Source organism: Vigna unguiculata, chromosome 11 (genome assembly GCF_037176805.1).
Source record: "Vigna unguiculata cultivar grain cowpea cultivar isolate G323 ecotype 2 chromosome 11, ASM3717680v1, whole genome shotgun sequence".
Taxonomy (NCBI): Eukaryota; Viridiplantae; Streptophyta; class Magnoliopsida; order Fabales; family Fabaceae; genus Vigna; species Vigna unguiculata.
Genome location: NC_140802.1, coordinates 15,768,044 through 15,793,111, shown reverse-complemented (window position 1 = coordinate 15,793,111; position 25,068 = coordinate 15,768,044). Strand labels below are relative to the sequence as shown.

General features: G+C 35.7%; 2 protein-coding genes and 1 pseudogene across 2 annotated transcripts; all 3 read right to left on the bottom strand.

Annotated features, from left to right (window-relative positions):
- Nucleotides 1–1,868: 1,868 nt before the first annotated feature.
- Nucleotides 1,869–4,328, bottom strand: LOC114170198 (uncharacterized; annotated as a pseudogene).
- A 3,503-nt stretch (nt 4,329–7,831) lies between these two features.
- On the bottom strand, nt 7,832–9,959 carry LOC114169019 (uncharacterized). The gene is made up of 2 exons (XM_028054029.2): nt 9,693–9,959; nt 7,832–8,747 (listed from the first exon to the last, which is right to left on the bottom strand). The coding sequence occupies exons 1-2, from the start codon at nt 9,922–9,924 to the stop codon at nt 7,957–7,959; spliced, it is 1,023 nt and encodes a 340-aa protein (XP_027909830.2). The 5' UTR covers nt 9,925–9,959; the 3' UTR covers nt 7,832–7,956.
- Nucleotides 9,960–20,607: 10,648 nt separating this feature from the next.
- On the bottom strand, nt 20,608–24,628 carry LOC114182394 (uncharacterized). The gene is made up of 5 exons (XM_085669243.1): nt 23,211–24,628; nt 22,867–23,127; nt 21,976–22,791; nt 21,231–21,360; nt 20,608–20,662 (listed from the first exon to the last, which is right to left on the bottom strand). Exons 1-3 carry the CDS (start codon nt 24,626–24,628, stop codon nt 22,503–22,505), a joined length of 1,968 nt encoding a protein of 655 aa, XP_085525369.1. The 3' UTR covers nt 20,608–20,662; nt 21,231–21,360; nt 21,976–22,502.
- Nucleotides 24,629–25,068: the final 440 nt, after the last annotated feature.

Below are 25,068 nucleotides of genomic sequence, written 5' to 3'. Positions count from 1 at the left end.
AAGTTACATAACAATAATGATAAAATAATAAATATTAAAAAATTTATATTGAAAAAAAAAACAATCGAAAGTCGATGTCCGAAATCCAATATATCCAAAAGTCCACATCTGGAATTAAGTCAATGTTGCCTAATGCCATTCACCGAAAGTCGCCACATGCTTATGAAAGTCGACTTTCGGTAATATTTTTTGCATACCTACGGAAGTCCACTTCCGAGCACAATACTTACAAAAGTCACGTCTCTTAAGGAAGTCACTAAATCACTCATCTTTTCTTGCGGAAGTCACTTCCAATTACAGAAGTCATTTTCAACTATGGAAGTCAACAACTACAATCACGGAAGTCACACTTACGGAAGTCACCACCACTACGAAAGTCAGTTTTAATTACGGAAGTCGACTTCCGGTCGTTCCATTTTCATGCTATTCAAAGTGATCTATGGAAGTCCACTTCCAAAACTTGTTTTTGTCTACGAAAGTCCACTTCCGTCATTTTATGGCTTACAGAAGTCGACTTCCGGAATTAAATCATTTGCGGAAGTTGACTTCCGGTTTGTGGTTTATGTTTCACTCACAGATCTATACTCCAATCAACACAAAAAATGTTTATACCTTTAGATACATGACAAACATGGCAGCAACAACACAAAAAATGAAAAACTAGAAAAGGGATATGATTTCTTGTGTTAATGTAGAGGAATGACGAAGGGAAGAGGGAGACTAGAGAAAAAAACAGTGAGGAGTGTGGCTTGAGGGGCGACCTTAAAGAGTGAGGAGAGTGAGGCAGAGGATTTAGGGGTGAGGTGAGGACGATGACTAGGTTTAGGTTAAAAGAAAATGAGGAGTAATTTTCATTAAGAGATAAATGAGAAAAGTGATTGATTTAAAATTTTAAAATGGTCAAAGAGAATTTAAAAAAAAAAAATTGGAGATGTAGTGGGGTGTGTAGGAAGAAAACCCCCAAAATCAAAGTCAAGAGAAGTGAAATGAGATATTCATATTTCTTCTATTGGAAGGGTTTGAAATCTGACAGAAAATTGAGATAGTATAGGATCTACGCTAAAACTAATAAATAAATTATATTATTTAAACTTTAGAATCTAATTTCAGATTAATTCTCACAAAAAGATACCATTATATTAATTATACTTTCATATTTTTTTTAAAAAAAATAAAATGGTTTACCTTGTAAAATTTAACATTAAAAAGAATACGTCATATACAAACATAATAATCATAATAATGGATATCATTGACCACAACTTATCACACTATATGTTTTTTTTTTTTTTTTTTTATAAATAAGAGTAAATTAGAAACATAATTTATACATGTGAAATAAAAAACATCATTATATATTATATTATTATAGACAAAACTATACCTATTCATATTTTCGGAACCAAAATTACCACTAATTCATTATTGATGTATTAGTGTTTACACTGTGAACACACTCCTTCTAATAACATGTTAATTGAGATATATGATAGGAAAGGATAAAAGAATAAACTAGAGGTTCGACAAAAGCAGCAAGTATTAAGAGAAAAAAACGTAAAAGAGGTGGATGAAGAAAAGAGAAATATTATTCATGTTTATATGTAAGATCAATGTTATTGATATCGGATAATGAAAAATATCGACGATCCCAAAAACCTTTATCAAGTTATAACGGAAATCATAACGGGTTATGACAGAAGTATTGCGGTAAAAAAAATATAATATCACCACATATAATTTTAATGAAAAAGTAATGATACTATGTATAAAAATTCAATTAATAATAACATCATATCAAAATACTACATATTTAAAGTTCAAAACATAAAATAGCAACAAATCATTAAATGTATGTCTTAAGTTTCTTTCTAATCATCATATTCTTCTTCAACTCCAACATAATTGTCTTCAATGTCATCATCCAATGGGGCATATCCCTCCTCCTCTTTCCCTTCTGAGAGACTCTTTTCAAAGTTAAGTAATCTTTCAAACTCAAAATCAGAGCTATCATGCAATTCATTTTGAACTTGAATTTAAGCCCTCCCTTTACCCTTCTTAGGTTGTGTTGGAGTTGGAGTTGGAGTTGCACCTGAACCTTTCTTAGAAACATGGGAAGATCCAATAACAATACCATCACTTGATGGTTGCTTTCTTTTATTAGTTGCTTGTCTCCTAGTATAAACTACTGGTTCTCCAATACCCGAAGCTTCATAAATAATTGCCCAATTAAGAGTGAGATCATCATGAAAAACCAAATCATTACCTCCGTCTTCATTATCGTTATTACATTCATCAATGTCACTCAATAGAATAGGGTCTATTTCATCCCTAATATTGTATCTTTGAGCAAGTTGTTGATTATACTTTATGTAAACCAAATCATGCAACCTTTTGTGGTCCAGTTTATTCCTTTTCTTTGAATGAATCTGCAATGTGAATAAGTAATATGTAAATTAATTTCTTTCTACAACTTACAAACTAATATAATAATGAAATGAGTTGTCTTATTACTTGCTCAAAAACACTCCAATTGCGCTCACATCCTGATGAACTACATATCAAGCTTAAAATCTTGATATCTAGTTTTTGTAAGTTGGGAGCTGCATGCCCATAATTCTTCCACCATTGAGCTACACAAGCAACAAAAGTAGCTTAGAATGTAACCATTATATCTTAGCACAATTTAAAAAGTGTTTAAGTGTCTCACCTGGGGCTATGGTTTTCCTTGATTCTTTGGCAAAATCATCACCAGAGTCCATTTGCACTCTTATAAAGAGGCAACTCAGTTAAATTTTTTTGCTGCACATCTTTACTTGGCACCAACCACCTAATACAATCATATAATCCATTTGTAACTTCCAAATCATATTTCATGTTTGGGTTGGAATAAAAGAACTCTGGGTTCAAAAAGTGACCAACAGCATGCAAGGGGCGATGAAGTTGACATGTCCATCTATTATCAATAATTGTAAATATATCATTGTATTTACTTTCATCCTTGTTGAATGACTTCACTATTGTTTCCTTGGCTTTCTCCATTGCTTCATATATATAACCCATAACTGCTTTTCTTTCCCCATCAACTAAACGAAGCACATGAATAAGAGGAGCCATGACTTTGAGAGTAAATACTACTTGATTCCAAAATGAAGGCATAAGAACAATTTTTGTAGCCTCCCTCCCCTTGGCTTCCTTTGATAGCTTGTTATTGCTCCATTCATCAGAAGTGAACATCTTTCTCAAACTTCCCTTCTCTTGATGCAACCTTTGTAATGATAAATAGGAGGTAGCAAACCTTGTAACTGCATGTCTTACTAATTCCCTCTTATTTGTAAATTGTCTCAACAAACTCAAGGTACTAGAATGGCTATAGATAAGACAACAAGACTAATTCCTCTTTGAATTGTCTTCTTTATCAGAGGAAGCTTTCCAATATCCTCAAGCATCAAATCTATACAAGGGGCAACACAAGGAGTCCAATAAAGATGAGGTCTTTTCTCTTCTAACAACTTACCAGCCAACACATAATTGCTCCCATTATCTGTTATAACTTGAACAACATTTTCTTCTCCAATTTCCTCAACAAGGGAATCAAGCATCTGAAATAGTTTTTCTCCTGTCTTCACAAAGTTTGAACCATCAATGGACTTGACAAACATTGTCCCTGCAAGGGAGCTCACCAAAAAGTTAATCAAGCATCGTTGCTTTCGATCAGTCCATGCATCTGACATAATAGAGCAACCATGTTTGCTCCATTGCAATTTATGATCTTGCAACAACTTCTCAGTGTACTCAACTTCCTTGTTGAGAAGCGGAACTCTGATTTCATGATAACTAGGCGCGGGTAAATTGGGTCCATAAACACCTATGACATCAATCATATCTTGAAAACTTTTCAATTTCACAAGGTTGAATGACAAGCCTGCTTGGTACCAAAATCAAGCAATATAATGATGAGCCGAGGTCTTTAAATTTTTGTCACATGCCTCTTTGATGTTAGCTTGCCTTAGTTTTTATTTTTTTCACTTCTCTATCGCAGCGGCTGGATTTCTGCAGAACATATCCATTGGTCCTTTCCTTCCACCGCTATTTTTCCCTTTATCATTGCTAGCCGTGGAAATTTCAACTTCATCTTCACTCTCATGGTTATCATTGGTTGCATTATATCTAGGATTGATAGAGGAGCTATCTACTTTTTCTTTATATAATTTCCAAAGTTCTTCTCTCACATTTTTCGAAGTCTTGGTGCAAGCAACAACATTGCCCTTCTTTGCCATGAGATGTTCTTTTGCTCTAGTAACTCCCCCTTTCATAACTTTCCCACAATAATTGCAAATAGTTGTATTTAAATTTGATTCATCCATCGGATGATAATATTTCCATCTCGGATCACTCCTTTGGGATGTTCTTAAAGGATCATTATCATTGGCCATTATTATTGCTGAAAAATAGGTATATTTTTTACAAAATAATTATAGTAAAATTAGACAAATAGAAAAGATAAATAAAAAAATTGAAAAAAAAAACAAATTTGACGGTAGTGGTCGGCAGCGGTGGCGGTGGCGGCCGGCGACGGTGGCAGTTGGTGGCAGCGGGTGGCAGCTGGTTGCAATGGTGGCAACGACAAGTAGGAAAGCTTTAAAAACTTTTGGTGTTGAATAGAATAAAATAATGGAGAATGAAGAAAGTTTTACACAAGGTTAGGTTAAATATTAGTTTAATGGGTCAGGCTTAGATTTTAAAAAATAAATATGGTAACTGAAATTAGGATAAAAAAATAAAATTATAAGAGAAGACAATGTAAAATAATAAGTAATTTGGATATCAAATTTTTAAGTTTATTATCTGAGAATAGAATAAAAACAGAATCAGAGTTGAAATGAGATAACCGTGAAAAAATATGGACAAATCAGAGTTGAAATGAGGTAACAGTGAGAAAATATGGACGTTTGATCGTGGCTGAATATTAATGAATATTAAATGGGTGGAATGAAGAAATTTAGATGGGGAAGTGGGCCGAGGCCCAATTTCAAACCAATTAAGTTTAGGTTTTTAGTTTTTTGCTATCTTCTCTTTCTTCCTGCAACCAACACGCCGCTGCACATCTCCTTTCTTCTCCTTCTTTCTTCTCTTTCTTCTCTTCTCCTGCTGTCCGAGATTTTCGCCACGAGCACTCCGCCACCGTCACCCGCCACGCGCAAATCGGCCACCATGCGAATTCCGATTCGCTCCCGCCTTGTTATGGTGGCTGACCAGAAAACCGTTACCGATTTCCGCCATGTCGGCTACCGGTTAATGCCATTTCACGGTGTTTCCTTTTAGGTATCTTAGAATTCTATTGCAGCTATTGATGTAGATCAATAGGTTAGGAAACAAATAAGATAATTGACAAAAAATGTGATATCTGGACTAGTATTAGTCACATAGATAACACATTTAATGCAGAAGGGCATTTTGAAGCTGAAGAACATTCTAGAACGGCTGTCCGAGCCTCAATTCAGCTCGGAGGACTATATGGTGCTATACACCAATCTATTTCTGCGATGCTTTGTTTGTTTTCATGTTTGGTCCTCTGTGTGCTGTGTGTGAGTTTGGGAGATGGTCTTTGGAAAAGAATAATTGATTTTGTTTTTTAAATGTGTTAGGATTCTTTACATTAGGAGTTTTTCACTTTAAAGAAGATAATTCAAAAACTGCACCGAGTGTTTTATGTGTCTAAGTAAATTCATCTTGCTTGAGTTGTTTGGAAATTTTCTTTTAGAAATTAATTTTCTTTATATTGCAGAACCATATACAATATCTGCACTCAGAAGCCACCTCATGACTATTCCCAATAACTATATTTCCCAATAACTATATGACAAGTACAAGGATTCGTTTAAAGAGTACATCGTATCAATAATGTGTCAATTTTATGATTTTTAAGATTAAGAAAGACATAATAACCTGTTGTTTGAGGAGAAGAATCAAGGAAGACACTAGATGCAACACTGCAATCTAGCTTCTTTATGTGTGAGGCAAGAGTCTTAGCATAAAAAAGACAACTAAAAACATGTAATATAGAGATCAAACAATTTTCCATCTAGTTTTTCATGAGGTGTGGCATTAGTAAGGGTGTGGGCATGGAATGTATGAGTAAGGTGCATGTTGAGTTGAAAAACAAAAAAAGAAGAAGGAAGATTGGCTTCAAATAACAACAAGGCGCGAATGACATTTAAAAGGTGCTGAAGCTTCCTCTCAACGATACCATTCTGATTAGGGGTTTCAACACATTAAATTTTTTGAATGATTTCTTTTTGAGAAAATAAATCTTTCATAGCAAACTCCATGCCACTATCAGTATGAATGGTTTTGACAATAGTATTGAACTAGTTTTCAACAAGATTAAAGGTATATATGTTTTCTAACAATAGATTTGTCCATTAAAGGGATAAACCAAATCGACATTAGTAAGAAAATATTTAAAATCATTCATAGAAATAGTGGAAGGTTCTGAGATATCCATATGTAAAAGATAAAAAATTGTTAGTTTTAGAAACACAAACAGTAAAGGGAATTTTGGGTTGTTTAGCCTGATGGCAGATGTCACACATAATAGTTGTCAAAACAGAAATATAAGGGTATCTGACACTGGTTTCCAATATGTTACAAACTCTAAAATCAAGTAATTTTTTATAATAGTTTTCTATTTTTCTCTTCTTATTAATCAATGTAGAAATTAGATAAATAATACTTAAGAGCCAACAAAAAAGTATATATCTTTTTTCCCGATGAATACACCAATGCTAGCTTATATAAAAAAAGACCACTGTATAACCACGTATTATACTTATGGTTTAATCATTCGGACGATCCTCACTTTGGTAGGGATGTGTCAATCTGGTCTCCGCTTTTAAGAAAATGTTAATTGCATCAAACCTTTTGAAAACGTGCCTCAATTAGGTCTCTTTCAAACAAAAATTACTAACGTCGTTAACGACATGTCAGGTGTCAATCTATAATTTTTTTAATTTCTTTTCTTTGCAAAAAAATATGTTGTCGTGTGTCAGGTTCTTGATGTGACACGTGACATTGTCAGTGCCACATGACAGAGCAATGTCACTGTCAAATGTTCTTGTCTTGATTTCAATTTAGTCCCTATATATATATATTTTTTTTTCTTGAGTCAATTTAGTTCTTACTTATATGTTTCTGATTCAATTTTGTTCCAATTTTTTTAATAATTAATTTTTTTTAATTATTCAAAAAAAATGAGTCAAATTTGAATCAGAGACACAATTAGGGACTAAATTGAATCAATGAAACATATATGTGGATTAAATTGAAATTTATACAATAACATTTAATAGTAACACTGACATGTGACATTACTACATGTCATACTAAGGACCTGATGCATGACAATTTTTGTTTTTAAAAAAAGTAAAAATTAAAAATAAAAAAAAATCACATATTAATGTGTGACACACCGTTAATGGCGTTAGCAATTTTTGTCACAAAAAATTAATTGAGATACTTTTCCAAAAATTAGGATACAATTGACATTTCTTTAAATCAGAGACTAAATTGATATATCTCTACTAAAGCCAGTGCTATGAGTAATTAAACCTATATTTATTTTATTTCTATGGTTATTATAGATTTCTCTTAAATTGACCATTAGACATTATGCTACATATGTGATATGCCCAACAACAAACTTTTTGGGCTCATAGACAGCCTGGTAATGAATTTGTTTTCCGATTTTAACGGTTCGGTCGGATTCGAATTTAATAACATTTAATAATATGAATGACATGAAATGAGAAAACCTATCATAATTTCACCATAATTTAAAGTTAAACAAATGAAAACATTGCACTATTTATTCAATGACCACAATTCAAATAAAAACATTCAGTACATCACAATTGCAAACTCTAAATCATTCAAGGACGATATTGGTGACTTGAAATTTCATCTTCTGCAAACTATGCCATTCCCACTGTTGGCCACACCAGTGCAATCCAGCAAACCATATTCACTAACTGAGTTAATTTTCTCTGAAGCTTCTTTTGCACCATCAAACAAACAAAACCTACAATCTGCAGAAACAAGTGATGTGGTTCTGTACTTGTCTTCGCCTCCAACCACTGCCATTGGCACCCCCAACTTTGCTGGATTCTGAAAATCTGGCTGATAAGTCCTTCCAAGAACCCCTTCAACTTTTGAAGACAAACCATGGAATTTGAACTGCACCTCTAAATGAGCAAAGCAATTATCCTCAGGAATTTGGTAGTTGTGGATTCTACTATCTTCCTTAGTGACAGGCACAACATTGACTAATATCTCAGCAACTTCTGGGAGAGTGATGGTAACACTGTTCTTGCTTGATGTTCTCTCTATTCTAACTTGATTTTGTGGGCACTGCCATGTGGAGAGATAACCATCTGGGATTGCAAGTTCTTTTCCATTGTGAGAAAACTTCAAGTGGTCAACTTCATGGTTCCATGATGCTGCTGGGGTGGCCTCAATGGTGAACTTTTGAGAGCCGAAGAGAACTCCCAGTGATTGGATCCAAGTGTAGTCTCTTGTTCTAGTGGCTGGCCTTAGGCCTATGAATCGTGCGTTGATTTGAAGGTTCACATCGGTTACTAAGGCGAAATGCTCGTTTCTCCTTCCATGGAAGTAGAAAACAATTCCATCTGCTCCAACAAAACGAGGGTCCAGACATGCAGATCCAGGACTATTGCAATTTGCTTTGCGAGCTATTGTCATCAAACACACAATGAAAACCTTTTTAGCTTCCACAAAATAGTAAATGTTTGAAATTAATCATCTCACATAATGAATTTTTAGAGGAGGTGAAAAATTGTAACTGTACCACTTTTTATTACGAGATCTCCAATACAAGTTCACTAATAAGTCCAACAATATTTTCAGTTAAATTAAGTTATAGTCTAATAACTCCAACAGAACATCATTAGTTAAATTAAGGTACAATATAGTTTTGACCTTAAAATTTAATTAATGAAATGAGAATAGTTCTCAACTTCTGTTTATTATTTTAGTCATACCATCACTCAACATTGATGACTAATATAAGACCATGCAAAACCTTTAAGATGAGATTATCATTCTCAATTGGGCATAAACTGCAAGATCAGATTGTTCTGAAGCGAGGAATTCACTTTAGAGCGTGAAGAAAAATGATATTAGTTTTATTGAGAAGAGTAATGTACACTGACAAATCGTCTTAATCAGTTATTTGATCTTTATATTTAGGTCTTTCATTCCTTTTAGTTCTTATATTTTTTTTATGACTTATTTGAGTACTTAATTCTTAAAAAGGATTCAATTGAAGACTTAGTATGTTCTGTTCCATTAATATCATTTGAAAATATATCACATATCGAGAGTTAGGTCTCTTACGTGTTAAAATTTAAGTTATCTTTTATTTTGAAAGTGTTATGTATCAAAATGAGAAGAGTTTCAAAATAGAAGATGATTAAAGTTTTGACACGTGATAGATCTAAATTTTGACCCATAAAACTTCTAAATAATATTAATATCAATTTAACCTAATGAATTAGGTTAAGTCGAAAATAAATATATGAATCAAAACGAATCATAGAACTAAATATGGAAACTAAATAACAAATGAAATCTTATGTCCTTTCTTTAGAATCGAAGTCTAGCATGAAAGATCTTACTTTTGCATTGAGTTTCGCAAGTGGGGGAATCACAGTCAAGATAGCAGACTTTGGCTTTTGAATTGGTTGGAGATCCATAAGGGCATTCATTCGGGCATGGGACTTTCTTCCCAAAGCATGGACTCTTGCGGGAGATGCAGCTCCTTGTATCTTTTCCTACAATAATTTTCATTTCACAGAATGCAAACAACAGAAAGAGATAGATCAAACTATTTCTATTTGAGATACTCATGGTGGCTTTCCTCTTATACACAAGGAAATACCAATTTCATGTGAACAATGCTCCATTTGGCCTATCAATCACTATTTATAGAAAAACTCATCACCAAGTGGTCATTTTTTACAATGCTGGCAGTTGGCATATGTTATTGCTTTCTTAAAGTTTCATCAAATGAAAATGATTCACAGAATGTGTACAGCAAGAATTTCTTGAACTTTGGTTAATTTCTTTATTTTTTTTATCTTGTTAATGCATTTATATTCACATTATTATGAATGTGGCAAGTGATGGTTGACCAATGTAGCTTTCACTGAAGGCAAAGTCTCACGAGTGCGTGTATTAAGTAAGAGAGAGGTGGTTGATCCCCCGTTAAGTCTGGTCTAGCCATGAGAGATGGAGGGAACAATGAATTATTAGTCACATTGGAAAATTATTTCACTGATTAATGATGTTGAAAACATAATAAATTCTATTTGTGTTTGTTTTGCTTTTGAAGTTTGGGATCTACCTATTTAAAAAATAGAAGTTAAGTTCTTCATAATTATCAGATCTTAAAAAACATGTTTTTGTTTCTTAACTGTGGTATATGAATAATTTATTACTAAGAATCAAATATTCAATCACTTGTTTAAATAATTTTATGAATACTATTAACAAATATTTATTAGAACTTAAAAGAAATATAACTTTTTTTTGTTGTTGTTGGATAAAATTTTGAAAAGGTAGAAAAATGAATTGAGAGATTTTTATTAGGGAATTATACCATCCCTCCAAAATTTGGTTATGACTCCCTCAGGTATGAATTTCTGCACATAACTATGTTACGTTAACCCTTATATTTTATATTTTGAACGTGTGCGGCTCATATATAAGATTGATTGGTAAAGGTATTACTCAACCATTATCAGGTAAAATAGGAATGTTTTTGCTGCAGCAACTTAGCTGTTATTTTAAATTTTTTATAAGGATAATTATATGAGTTTAAAAATAAATACTAATAATATTTGAATAAAACTAGATTAATCTGACTTGTTAACACCTTATATCAATCGTAACATTATAATAATCAAATAGTAGAAAATTTAAAAAGTGTGTAAACATTTTAATATATTTTTTTGATAAAAGTTTTAATTAAAATGTCTGCAGAAAAAGATGGGTTAAATAGAATTTTAAAAGCTGTTTGAAATCTTTGGTGGAAAATCTCTGTTAGATATTTTATGGAGGCGTTCTGAATAGTTCACAAAATACTAAAAATGTTTGTAAATAATGTTTATAAAACTTGCAGGAGTTTATATGTAACATCCCATTTAAATAATAACATAATTAAATGAAATCTTACACCGGATAATATAAAAAAAGTCAAGTTGCGGAGTATAAAATCACTCCTTACAGTTATCCAAGGTACTTAAAAGGAAATACTAAAGTTCATTTCAAAGCCTACAACCCAAAAGGAGTAAGAGATAGCCGATATTCGAAATAAAGCCTTGGGGCTAATACAATACACGGGCCTTAGCCCTAAAGAAAAGCCCAAATAAAACATGAAGTCCAGCCCAGGTAGACTGTGTAGCAGAATCATCTCTTCCCTATTGACCTCGAGTACCTCTCGCATCTGCTCCCATCAATAAATTGATGATCATCGCAAAGGTAGAAGAACAACATACAAGGCAATCAAACAAGCAAGGGTAAGCTAGAGCCAAAAAGATTTTATCATGCAATCAGATATACTTTCACAGTCCAATATGCATACATCATCCAAGCATGTTATGACCTTCCAATCAATACACTAAGACTCGACTCGACTCATCCGGATACATATAACCTGGTCGGATTCAGCGGATGCTTGCACTTGTGGTGGATACCTTTGCTCACCCCCGAGCTGCTCACCCCCGAGCTATGTGTTACAAGTGTTACAATGAATCAATCCCCCACACACAAGGTTAGCCCTTAATGAGTTTCAGGCCTCCTGCTACTCTCACCACAAGAGTCAGTCCGCTCTAAGTGAGACTAACTGACTCTTTAGAGTCTCAGGATGCAATCCTTACCTTGAATCCTTACCAAATTATATAGATGGGGCACCACCATGGACACCCACTAACAGGGGCCATGGAATTACGTCCCGACCACTGAAGCACAACCCTGAAATCTCACCTAGAAATTCCAAGGAATTACGTACTGACCACATACTATACATATTCAAACAAACAGTAATATTTATCGTGCTTATAAATCTCACGCCAACCTTTATAATCCATCCTCATACATGCTCCATGTTGAATCCATTCCAAATCATCCTTCCCAATTCATGAATATAGAAATGTAATTCATACCGACACCATGCCACTTTGATTACCAACCATCTCATACAAGTCACATGCCAAGGTCATGTTAAACTTATCAATCACAGACCTTAAACCATTCTACTCATACCCATTCGCCCAATTCATGCTTTTAAAAGTAATTGAATCAATCCACAAGTTCAAGTTAAAGTAAGGAATTAAAATTCTGCAGCAATTCTCGCTTAAGCTAGACTGATCTCGCTTAAGCTAGACTGGTCTCGCTTAAGCTAGAAATTCTCGCTTAAGCTAGACTGATCTCGCTTAAGCTAGAAATTCTCGCTTAAGCGAGACTGATCTCGCTTAAGCTAAAATCCCTCGCTTAAGCTAAACTGACAGCTTTTTAATGATTTCAACATGTAAAAACACAAAATCCCAAACATAAAAAATTTAAGAAAACACAAGCACGTTGTATAAAACGTTGGCATCATATTTCATGCTTTAAAAGAGTAAACAAATCAATTATGGGAGCATACAAGCATTTAACAATTGTCAATCTCGCTCAAGCTAAGGAGCTCTCGCTCAGGCAACAAGGTCTCTCGCTCAAGTGAAAAACTTTCGCTTAAGCGAGATTGAAAACAAAGAGTACTTCGAGTTCTCGCTCAAGCTAGCTCATCTCGCTCAAGCGAGAGGCCTTCGCTCAGGCGAGCACTTGAAAATAAAAGGGTGCGAGTTACTGTCATTCTCGCTTAGGCAAGAGCTCCTCGCTTAGGCGAGAGCTTCCCGTTTGGGCGAGAAACAACTTGCTTAGGCGAGCATAACAGATCTCACCTGCTCTCACGCATGCAAAGCCAAAAATCCATCCAGAAACAACACACAGATTATTTTCACACCATAAAAAGCACATCAAATTATGAAGAGCACCCAACAGAAACAAAAAGACACATTATTTATAAAAGCATGAAAAATCCTAGCTTCCCTCACCTGGATAGATGCTAGTGGAAAGCACAGGCACCTACGACAACGAACCCAACAGCTTTAGGAGCATACTCAAGAGGTGGAGCAGAGATTGAGGTTGAGCTTACTTGAATCTGAGCTTCGAGCCCTAACAGAGCACTGTTTGAGGGGAAAAGAGGAGTAAGATGACTGATTTTTGCAAAATGGGCAGAACATGAGAGGGTTAGGCTGGTTTAGGGGTTTTGGGATGCCTTATGGGCCAGCCTTAGGCCCAACTGACTAAGAGAGGCCCTTAAATTTTAGGACAAAATTAAAGTGGGTCTTACATTCTCCCCAACAACAAAAATTTTCGACCTCGAAAATTCACCGACGAGATGGGAAGAAAACTACGTTTTCCTCATTTCATCCGACAACCACCACTTAGACATGACTAATAAAATGACTCCAACACCTATAGTAACTGGAAACTTCGCCTCTGTGCTAAGCAATATGTGTTCAACTGTGTAGATTGGTTTAGTCACTACTCTCGAAGTAACTTCCAACCTACAACCTTAAAACTGGGATGCTCCTTCTTACCTGCCCAACCAACTTGCATTTGATATACCGACTCGTCTACCATATGCTCTCCACTACCTCTTGTAGGTTTTTATCAAAGTTTCAGATGACTTCAAGTCTCAAACTAAAGCATGTATTTATCACTTCACATCACTTTGTTCTCTCCTTTAAGCATCACTCCACTGACTTGATCACTCTTGAGTTCTGGCCTACTACCCCACCATCAACACTCTTGACCACTTTTACGTATAACGACACTCATAACATCTTACTTCCTTTGTTGGCTTCAACCAAGGCAACAAAGTTCCCTACCGAGTTATTCCAGTTCCAATTTAAAACTATCAACTTATTCCATTGCCATATCGTTTTGGCATCCTGTCCTCATTTTTTTTATCCCTTAACTCGTAACCATCATTCCACTAAACCACAAAACCATAACTTCCATTGACTCCAAATCTCTAGTATGTTTTTTGCACCAAGCAACTCTACGATACACCTCAAACTAAGATTGCCCGATTTGGCTTTATTTTTTTTTCCAACCTCTTTGAGAAACTCACTCGTCCTAGTCGAATAACTAGACCAAGGAAATCTCTTCACTAGGTCATGAGTAAGATAGTTCTTCTCACGCACCTCTTACCATTTCTAAGCATCATCTGCCACCATCCCGTTGCGCTACTCTGATTCATACACAAGGTCACTTGTTTGTTTACTCAAAATAATGATCCTTTCGTGTCCGCCATGACAAGGAACCAATTGCCGTTGAGAAACCTTCCTCGAGACCCCTATAAAACTTGTAGAACCCCCTTTAAACTCCTCTTTTGATAGCCTTAGCGTTCCATTTTCTCAACAAGGTATCTATCCTTTTAAAACCATATTCCTTATTAGTCACTCCAACCTTAGTCAATACTCTTCTTGAACGACTTGACACACCACAACTTCTTTTTGAAGATTCACCAAACTTGTAGTCATCTTGGTGATTATACTGAGTTTATACCATTATGTCTCCAACAACTCTTTCACTTGTTTCTCTTACTTCACAATCCCAGCATAAATCCTCCAATTAGAAGCTATTAGCACAAGTTCGACTTCAAACCCAAATGCAAAAGTGAACTTCATCACTCCAAAGCGAAAATTCTAATATTTCCTTCAGAATAAATCTATAACTCTTCTACCATTGAGATTCCTTGCGTCTATTTTTTCGCTTGCCGTTGTCATATAACTCTGATTCACATGACACCCAGCCCTCATCTTTCAGCTTGATCCACACTTGTTACACTACTACTGACTTATCTCTTCAAATCAAAGGATACTACTTCGTTGGGGATCACATCTCCTAAGAATGAGATTAAGAAAACAATCAATTCACCCTTGAGATTGTGTCCCAACCTTGCAAAGGAAACAATTCAAATTGGCTTTGAATTTAAATCCTTTGATCACCATGAAACATGAAACACACCCGAGTAAACTTCACTTGACCGCAATTGTAGCAAACCACCATCTCAACCCCAACTCCCTCTTGCAGGCACCCATGACTCCTCTACCATATGGGCGACACCAAGAGGTATACGATCCTGAACAAAACCAAATCCATATCCCAAGCACCACTTTTATACCTTGTATCCTCGAATTTGATCATTCGCGCTAATCACTCTAGCACAAACTATCGTATACACCATTTCAATTTCTTCAGACTTTTCTTCTCCTTTCATTCTTTAGTGTAATTTGCCCCCACTAGTTCTTGCCATTCCTACAAGATCCAACACTTAGGTTTCTTGGTCTCAGCCCAAGGTCAATTATTCTGCTCATGTGAATTACTTTTCCTTGAAACATCCTTCTATCAACTCTAAAGACCAAATCATCTCCTTCTGACTATCCAACTTAATACGAAACCTTTATGCCACTTCATTTTTATCCATATATTATTTTTTTTCCTTTACTTAGGAAACATCATCTCACTTGACTGATCCATAAGCTCTACTCCATCTTAGCCTCCAACTAGAGATTTGTTGTCTTTTTACACCCCCATGGTCTTTATCTTTCTCAGTTTGCTCGATGCCAAGCAATTTCATTATTTTCTACAACCCAGAATATTGCCAATTGCTTCTCTTCCACCAATCCAAGAAAACACTAGATATGGCCATACGACCATATCTAATGACACTTCTCTTAATATCACAGGTATCTGTAGAACTCTGAATTATGGTATTGCCGGAATGTAGAACCAGGTTGATGTTCCTCAAACGTTGTTACACTTGCATGCACTGATATCTCCCATATGTTTTAACCTTTAGATTCAACTCATTTTGGAAAACTTGCGGCATTTGATCCCAAACTTGTCCTTGAAGCTCCCTTAGACCAATCATTGCTAAACTCCAACATCTGTTCTCAAACTATTAACCCAAACTTAGCTTCCCTTGCTCAACGGTATACATCACACATCAACTTCCTATCTCTGAGGCAAGAAGTTGTCTTAGAGACCTCATCCAACACTTATAAAGGAAAGCAGGCAAAGTTGACATTGGATCTGCATTCCCTCATTTCTATATACACCAGACACATAGTACAGAGGCATAACAAGACAAACTAGAACATACGAAGCAACACTCCATCATCTACAAACAACCAAACCCTTTTGTATGTCACCCTTCTTTCCGTAGCTAGTAGAATTAAGAAAGGAAAAACAACCCTTAATCTAGTCGTGAGTGTGCACCCTCACTACTTTATCAAGGCGTTTTTCTGTTCTTAAAGCTTTTGGTTTTACTGACACACTTGACAAGACATGACTACTCACGGCTGCGAGGCATGACAAACCCACAACCTCAGGTCATCCTAAGGACGAACTGCTCTGATACCATTAATGTAACATCCCATTTAAATAATAACATAATTAAATGAAATCTTACACCGGATAATATAAAAAAAGCCAAGTTGCGGAGTATAAAGTCACTCCTTACAGTTATCCAAGGTACTTAAAAGGAAATACTAAAGCTCATTTCAAAGCCTACAACCCAAAAGGAGTAAGAGATAGCCGATATTCGAAATAAAGCCTTGGGGGTAATACAATACACGGGCCTTAGCCCTAAAGAAAAGCCCAAATAAAACATGAAGTCCAGCCCAGGTAGACTGTGTAGCAGAATCATCTCTTCCCTATTGACCTCGAGTACCTCTCGCATCTGCTCCCATCAATAAATTGATGATCATCGCAAAGGTAGAAGAACAACATACAAGGCAATCAAACAAGCAAGGGTAAGCTAGAGCCAAAAAGATTTTATCATGCAATCAGATATACTTTCACAGTCCAATATGCATACATCATCCAAGCATGTTATGACCTTCCAATCAATACACTAAGACTCGACTCGACTCATCCGGATACATATAACCTGGTCGGATTCAGCGGATGCTTGCACTTGTGGTGGATACCTTTGCTCACCCCCGAGCTGCTCACCCCCGAGCTATGTGTTACAAGTGTTACAATGAATCAATCCCCCACACACAAGGTTAGCCCTTAATGAGTTTCAGGCCTCCTGCTACTCTCACCACAAGAGTCAGTCCGCTCTAAGTGAGACTAACTGACTCTTTAGAGTCTCAGGATGCAATCCTTACCTTGAATCCTTACCAAATTATATAGATGGGGCACCACCATGGACACCCACTAACAGGGGCCATGGAATTACGTCCCGACCACTGAAGCACAACCCTGAAATCTCACCTAGAAATTCCAAGGAATTACGTACTGACCACATACTATACATATTCAAACAAACAGTAATATTTATCGTGCTTATAAATCTCACGCCAACCTTTATAATCCATCCTCACACATGCTCCATGTTGAATCCATTCCAAATCATCCTTCCCAATTCATGAATATAGAAATGTAATTCATACCGACACCATGCCACTTTGATTACCAACCATCTCATACAAGTCACATGCCAAGGTCATGTTAAACTTATCAATCACAGACCTTAAACCATTCTACTCATACCCATTCGCCCAATTCATGCTTTTAAAAGTAATTGAATCAATCCACAAGTTCAAGTTAAAGTAAGGAATTAAAATTCTGCAGCAATTCTCGCTTAAGCTAGACTGATCTCGCTTAAGCTAGACTGGTCTCGCTTAAGCTAGAAATTCTCGCTTAAGCTAGACTGATCTCGCTTAAGCTAGAAATTCTCGCTTAAGCTAAAATCCCTCGCTTAAGCTAAACTGACAGCTTTTTAATGATTTCAACATGTAAAAACACAAAATCCCAAACATAAAAAATTTAAGAAAACACAAGCACGTTGTATAAAACGTTGGCATCATATTTCATGCTTTAAAAGAGTAAACAAATCAATTATGGGAGCATACAAGCATTTAACAATTGTCAATCTCGCTCAAGCTAAGGAGCTCTCGCTCAGGCAACAAGGTCTCTCGCTCAAGTGAAAAACTTTCGCTTAAGCGAGATTGAAAACAAAGAGTACTTCGAGTTCTCGCTCAAGCTAGCTCATCTCGCTCAAGCGAGAGGCCTTCGCTCAGGCGAGCACTTGAAAATAAAAGGGTGCGAGTTACTGTCATTCTCGCTTAGGCAAGAGCTCCTCGCTTAGGCGAGAGCTTCCCGTTTGGGCGAGAAACAACTTGCTTAGGCGAGCATAACAGATCTCACCTGCTCTCACGCATGCAAAGCCAAAAATCCATCCAGAAACAACACACAGATTATTTTCACACCATAAAAAGCACATCAAATTATGAAGAGCACCCAACAGAAACAAAAAGACACATTATTTATAAAAGCATGAAAAATCCTAGCTTCCCTCACCTGGATAGATGCTAGTGGAAAGCACAGGCACCTACGACAACGAACCCAACAGCTTTAGGAGCATACTCAAGAGGTGGAGCAGAGATTGAGGTTGAGCTTACTTGAATCTGAGCTTCGAGCCCTAACAGAGCACTGTTTGAGGGGAAAAGAGGAGTAAGATGACTGATTTTTGCAAAATGGGCAGAACATGAGAGGGTTAGGCTGGTTTAGGGGTTTTGGGATGCCTTATGGGCCAGCCTTAGGCCCAACTGACTAAGAGAGGCCCTTAAATTTTAGGACAAAATTAAAGTGGGTCTTACATTATATACTAGATATATAATGTACACTAACACTAAAAAAATGTTACTAAATCATGAAAAATGTTATTAATAGAATTTAGTAACATTTTATCACATGTTACGTATTCCCCGTTACTATTGATTTTTTGTAACATTTATACTTATTAATAGAGACATTTACATAAATGTTACTAAAGATTTTAAGTAACATTTTTTTAATAAAAGTGTAACATTTTTAAAATGTTACTAAAAGATTATAGTAACATTTTTTTTATAGAAAAGTGACATTATAAAAATGTTACTAGAAAGTTTTAGTAACTTTTTCTAAATAAAAAGGCTACATGTTAAAAATGTTACTAAAAATAACAAAAAATTTCACACATGATTAAGCAGGATAGAAAATTTCACACATGATTATAATAACAGATAGCAAGATAAATGAATATATACACACATGAAGCTATTTGATATATCCACAAATTCACAAGCTAGATACACGTTCACACAAACAAATATAGTGATCGCTTGAAAGTATTAGCATTTCAAGGAAAAAATCCAAAATTTTAAAATATGTTGAAGGACTATCATATTAGCCGATACATATTACATTTATTTAAGCAACCAAAGCTAAATGATCAGAATCCAGAAACCAAAAGATTAACCAAAAACATCTAAAATAGAGGGGAGGATAACCCTGCACTAGTGCAGAATTTCCTTTTTACCTCGCGTTATATGCCTCGGTTGGCCAGGAACCGAAGCATATAATGGCGCGGTGGCATTTTTGCAATTTCAGCCAAGTTTTATGCCTCGGTTCAGCTAACACCCGAAGCCAAAGACAGCTATAGGCCTCGGTTCGCGTAAAACCGGTGCCAAAGAGTGTTATAGGCCTCGGTCCAACAAGACCCGAAGCCAAAAAGGGTCTGTATTTTTAAAAAACTGAAGTAGTCATTAGGTGTTTGGCCTCGGTCCAACAAGACCCGGTGCCAAAAAGGGGTATATGGCTTCGGTTGTTAGAGGAACCGAAGCCATAGAGTTTATTTAGGGTTTGAATTTGGCCAACCCTTCTACTTCCCCACGCCGCGAATCTGCAACTCCTTCCTCTCTCTCTTCCTGCAACTCCTTCCTTTCTCTCTTCCCGCAACTCCTTCCTCTCTCTCTTCCCGCAACTCCTTCCTCTCTCTCTTCCCGCAACTCCTTCCTCCCTCTCTTCCCGCAACTCCTTCCTCCCTCTCTTCCCGCAACTGAACCTCGACGAGAGATTTCTTGGAGGCGCACAATGAGGCGAGGGCGGCGGTGGGCGTTGAGCCGCTGCAGTGGAGCGAGCAGGTGGTGCAGTGGAGCCGCTGCAGTGGAGCGAGCAAACCAGCTTTGGGCGCACGGCGGTGACGGCGCGCATGGTGGTGGAGGAGTGGGTGAAGCAGAAGCGACGTGCGTGAAAGCGATTGCGAAACCTGCGACCACCTCTACCAGATCTGTGATTGTAAAACCTGCAAATCAAAAAACCAAATCTGTAAACATTGTCGCGACCCCTGCAGATTCACAAACCACCATTGACAATCGCTGTTGCGGACGAGAACACCTCCATTGCGCGGCTGAGCCACCGTTGACACAATGGCTTCGGTTCACAGTAGAAACGAGGTAGAAGAGTAGTTCTATGGCTTCGGTTCACACCCGAGGCCAAAAGCCATCCCTTTTGGCCTCACCCTAATATGCCTCGGTTCTAGAACCGGGGCAGAATATCAAAAACAACCGGGGCCAAAAGCCCTTCCTGCACTGGTGCTGGAAAGAACAAACAAGTCCTTAATCTCCTATGGCAACGCAACAAGTGAACCCTTATTTAGGCAAAGGCCTTCCACCTTTGGCACACGAAAGAACATAGCTAGGACCTGTTGAATAATAAAAAAGAAACAAAGCTCACGAACAATGCCAATTTCAATTTCAACCACATAAACCAACACAAAGGCACACTTATAAAGAGTGTGAGGACTCATTAAGTGGTTTTGAACTACTTTATATAACTTATTTAAATTTTAAAATTAACAAAGGTAAAGTCTGTTCATGCAAGTTTAAAATAACTAAAGAAAGCTAAAAATTAACTCAAAACCAGAATTCTACAAGAAACTAAAAACTTCACTAATCAAGACCTAAAAAGGACTCTAAAAGTAGGCTAATACTAAGGACTGTATTAAAACAGAAAGTAAATAAGTAAAAAAATTATCTAAACAAGTTTTAATGGACTAAAAATAACTAAAAACTAACTCAAAAATAACTAAACACAATACACAATAATAAGCAGACATAAGAAAATCTCTAAAAGGATGTCAAGTTCAAAGCTCCAAAAGATTTAGACTAGAAAGTGAACCAACGTGTTAAACAACTGCATTGTGAATAGACTAGCATGTGACGTGAGAAACCAACAGGAATCTTTTCACCAGAGTCACAAGAGCATCATACCTCAGTTTTTTATGTCATAGTTGATTGAGCTGGTTTTTCTTTAGAACCAATTGGAATCTTTTCACTAGGATAATGGATTCTACATGTTTTCCCCTCTTTGATAGTTCAGAAACAATGTACATATAGGTTTCTTCCTACAAAAGTAAAACAAACACAAAAAGTTGATTTAATCCAAACATATTTTGACTAGTACTCAGAAAGTGAAAGAAACAACGAAACAAAGCATAGGGGATTAGTACTCAACACTATATTAGAATATACATGGCTGATTTCAAATATAAAATTTATTTGAATAAGCATAAGTAGTATCTGAAAGCTAATAGCTTGGACATAAGTGTGTGAAATGGAAAAAGAACTGTAAGTGGCTTTGCAATTTGTTTATCATAAAATCGAAAACATAAATACAGAGTTTAAGAAGAATGGTAAAAAATTTCAAGTCTTCCATGCAAATCCAAACAAAATATTTGCATATCCATCAAAATAATAAATCATAAATGCTACTGCCATCAAATTGTAATAGAATGTAAAAGTCAAAGTAAAGCAGAAATGAAATTTGATTTGCCTGAGGATGGCAATTACTGTTATATCTATAATCTTAATAAAAATATAAAATCTTAGACAAAAGACTTCAATTTATCCAGACATTCCAGCCTTCTCTCTACCAGTTTCCACTTATCATGAACTTTAACTATCATCTTATATCAATCTTAAATATTGGAAAAAAATATATATGTAAAGATGGAACATGCCTGATTCGAATTCCCCTTCATTTGAATCTTCCTCCACATAATCTTCCCTTATCTCCACGAGACCCTCCTATGCCGAATTAAACCACATTCATCTTGTGTCAATTGTTGTTCCAGGCACATCATCCCTAAACCAACTAACATCTTCACATTCATCTTCATCAATCACAGGTTGATACAAAAGTGGAATCTTTAATTCATCTCCCAAGTATTTTTCCAAATCATTATTCTCTAAATCTCCATATACATCAAACAAATCTCTAGGGGTAGTTTTAGTGACAACTTGCCAATTATCCCCTGGATCTTCTGTATAATATACTTGCTTTACTTGGGTTGCAAATACGAAAGGGTCACTTTTGTAAATCAACTTTCCAAAATTTACAAGTGTTAACCCAAAATGATCTTGCTTACTTTCAAACCAATCACATTTAAATAACACAAATTCAGAGTGTCCATAATAGTCTAACTGTATTATATCTTTCAAAACTCCATAGTAGGTAACATTTTCTACTTCAGGATTTTCATCTTATTTATTTCTAAACCTCACAGTAGATGAAGTAACCATTACTCCAAAGTTTTGTGTTTGTCTCTCACAACCCTCAATAATGAACTTGTAACCATTTATCACAAAAGTTGAAAATCTTCTAGCAACAGTATTAGGCCCTTTAGCCAACCATTTAACCTCCTCACTCACAACCAAATTTTTGACATGGTATTCAAACCACTTGTGAAATGTAAGAGATTGATCTTTTGCCATATTCCAAGTTCTTGTTGAATTTTCATAAACATTACTAGAGAGGAATTCCTCATGTTCTCTACAAAAAAAAAATGAATAAGTTAACAAAATTTAAAATCTCACACAAAAGACAAAAATATGAATATTTTCTTACTTGACAAATGACTTGGTGAGCTCACAATTAAACAAGACATAACGATGAGCTTGCTCCCACTCAAGAGGTTGCAAAGTAGTCATCACTCCATTACCTATTGGACCATCTAAATTCCTTGGCAGCTTGTTGAACTTTGTTTGCACATCATCTTTCAAATATCTTGAGCAAAATGTCAAACACTCATCCGCTAAATATCCCTCTGCAATTGAACCTTCTGGATAATTTCTATTACGCACATAAGATTTTAACCTATGAAGAAATCTACAAGAATATAAAACTATGATTAGGAATACAAGTGAAGGAAATAAATTTACCAAAAAAGATTTCCTTAGAAAAAGAATTACCTTTCAATTGGATACATCCATCGGTAATGTACAGGCCCAGCAATTCTAGCCTCATATGCTAGATGTATGGATAGATGAACCATTATGACAAAAAAAGATGGAGGAAAAATCCTCTCTAATTCACATAGAATTAATGCAATTTCTACATCCAATGATTCAAAATCTTCAACTATGATGACTTTAGAACATAACATTTTGAAGAAAGAACTTAACTTCATCAGAACTCTCGCAACTTCCTTTGGCAACACTTTTCGAATAGCTACTTTTAGCAAGTCTTGCATCAATATATGAAAATCATGACTTTTTAGTCCAAGAAAATTGTGTTGTTCAAGATTAACACATCTAGAAACATTGGAACCATAACTTTCTGGAACTTTCACTTCTTTTAAAACACGACAAAAGATGCCTTTTTCTTTTAATGAAAGTGAAAATCTTGCATGTGGAAGGACTACCTTGTTTGGTCCTATATTTATAGGATGAAGGTCTTTCCTTATACCCATCTCAACCAAGTCAAGTAGGGCTTTGTGATGCTCCTTTGGTTTCCTTTCTATATTCAGTATTGTTCTTATTACATTTTCACATATATTCTTTTCAATATGCATCACATCAAGATTGTGACGAAGCAAATTAGTCTTCCAATATGGCAAGTTAAAGAATATACTCAATTTTGACCAAGGATCACCCTTCTTTCTTTTCTTTTTTTGAGCATTGCCAAATGAATTTTTTCTATCACCTAATATATCCAATATGTTAGACCCTGTTAACGGAGTAGGTGCTCCTCTCAATTCTTGGGTACCATCAAAACAATTTTTATCCTTTCGCCACCTATGTTTTGAGTCTAACCACCTTCGATGACACATATAACACATCTTTTTACTATTGTTTAAGTACCTTGAGCATGTGTGGTAGTTACATACAGGACATGCCAATTTTCCACTTGTAGTCCAACCTGATAACATAGAATAAGCAGGCAAGTCATTAATAGTCCAAAGTAATGCAACATGTGCCTGAAAAAATTCTTTATTAGAAGCATCATAAGTTTCAAACCCTTTCTCCCACAACTCCTTCAACTCGTCAATAAGAGGTTCCAAATAAACATCAATACTACTTTTAGGGGAAGAAGGACCAGGAATTAGCAGTGACAACATCAAGTAAGGTTGTTTCATACAATCCCATGGAGCTAAATTATATGTCATCAGAACTACAGGCCAAATACTATGTCCTTTGGCCATCATCTTAAATGGAGTAAATCCATCACTTGCTAACCCAAGCCTCACATTTCGAGGATCTGATGCAAAGTTAGGATGGAGAGAATCAAAGGTTTTCCAAGCAAGTGAATCAGCTGGATGTCTTAGCTTTCCATCTTTGGTGCGGCCTTCATCATGCCATTTCATTGATTTAGCAGTTTTTGAATCCATCAATTACCTAAATCAAAACGATACGAAAATAAAACCGAGAAGGTTATATACAAACATCATTTAGGTAAACCTCGTGGTTTAACAAATTTGTAGAAGCTAAAGATAATATAGAAAAAGATACAACAATTGAAAAAACAGAAGTAATAGGTGAATAAAGAGAAAAATTTTACTTTTGTAATGTATCTATCAAACGGTTAATAAAGAGAAGAAAAAAAAACGAAGGATGTAATAAAGAGAAGAAAATGTAGCTAGGGAATGGAATAATGAGACATATTAGAAGATGATACCTTATAACGATGGTAATGGTCATCAACAATGTCACCATTACTTCCATCAATGACACAGTTCCTGAAATGTACAACCATATATACCATTGGATTTTTTCCCCAATATAAACAATAAATGTTTTAGAAAATAATGAGTAAGAAATGTGAACCTGG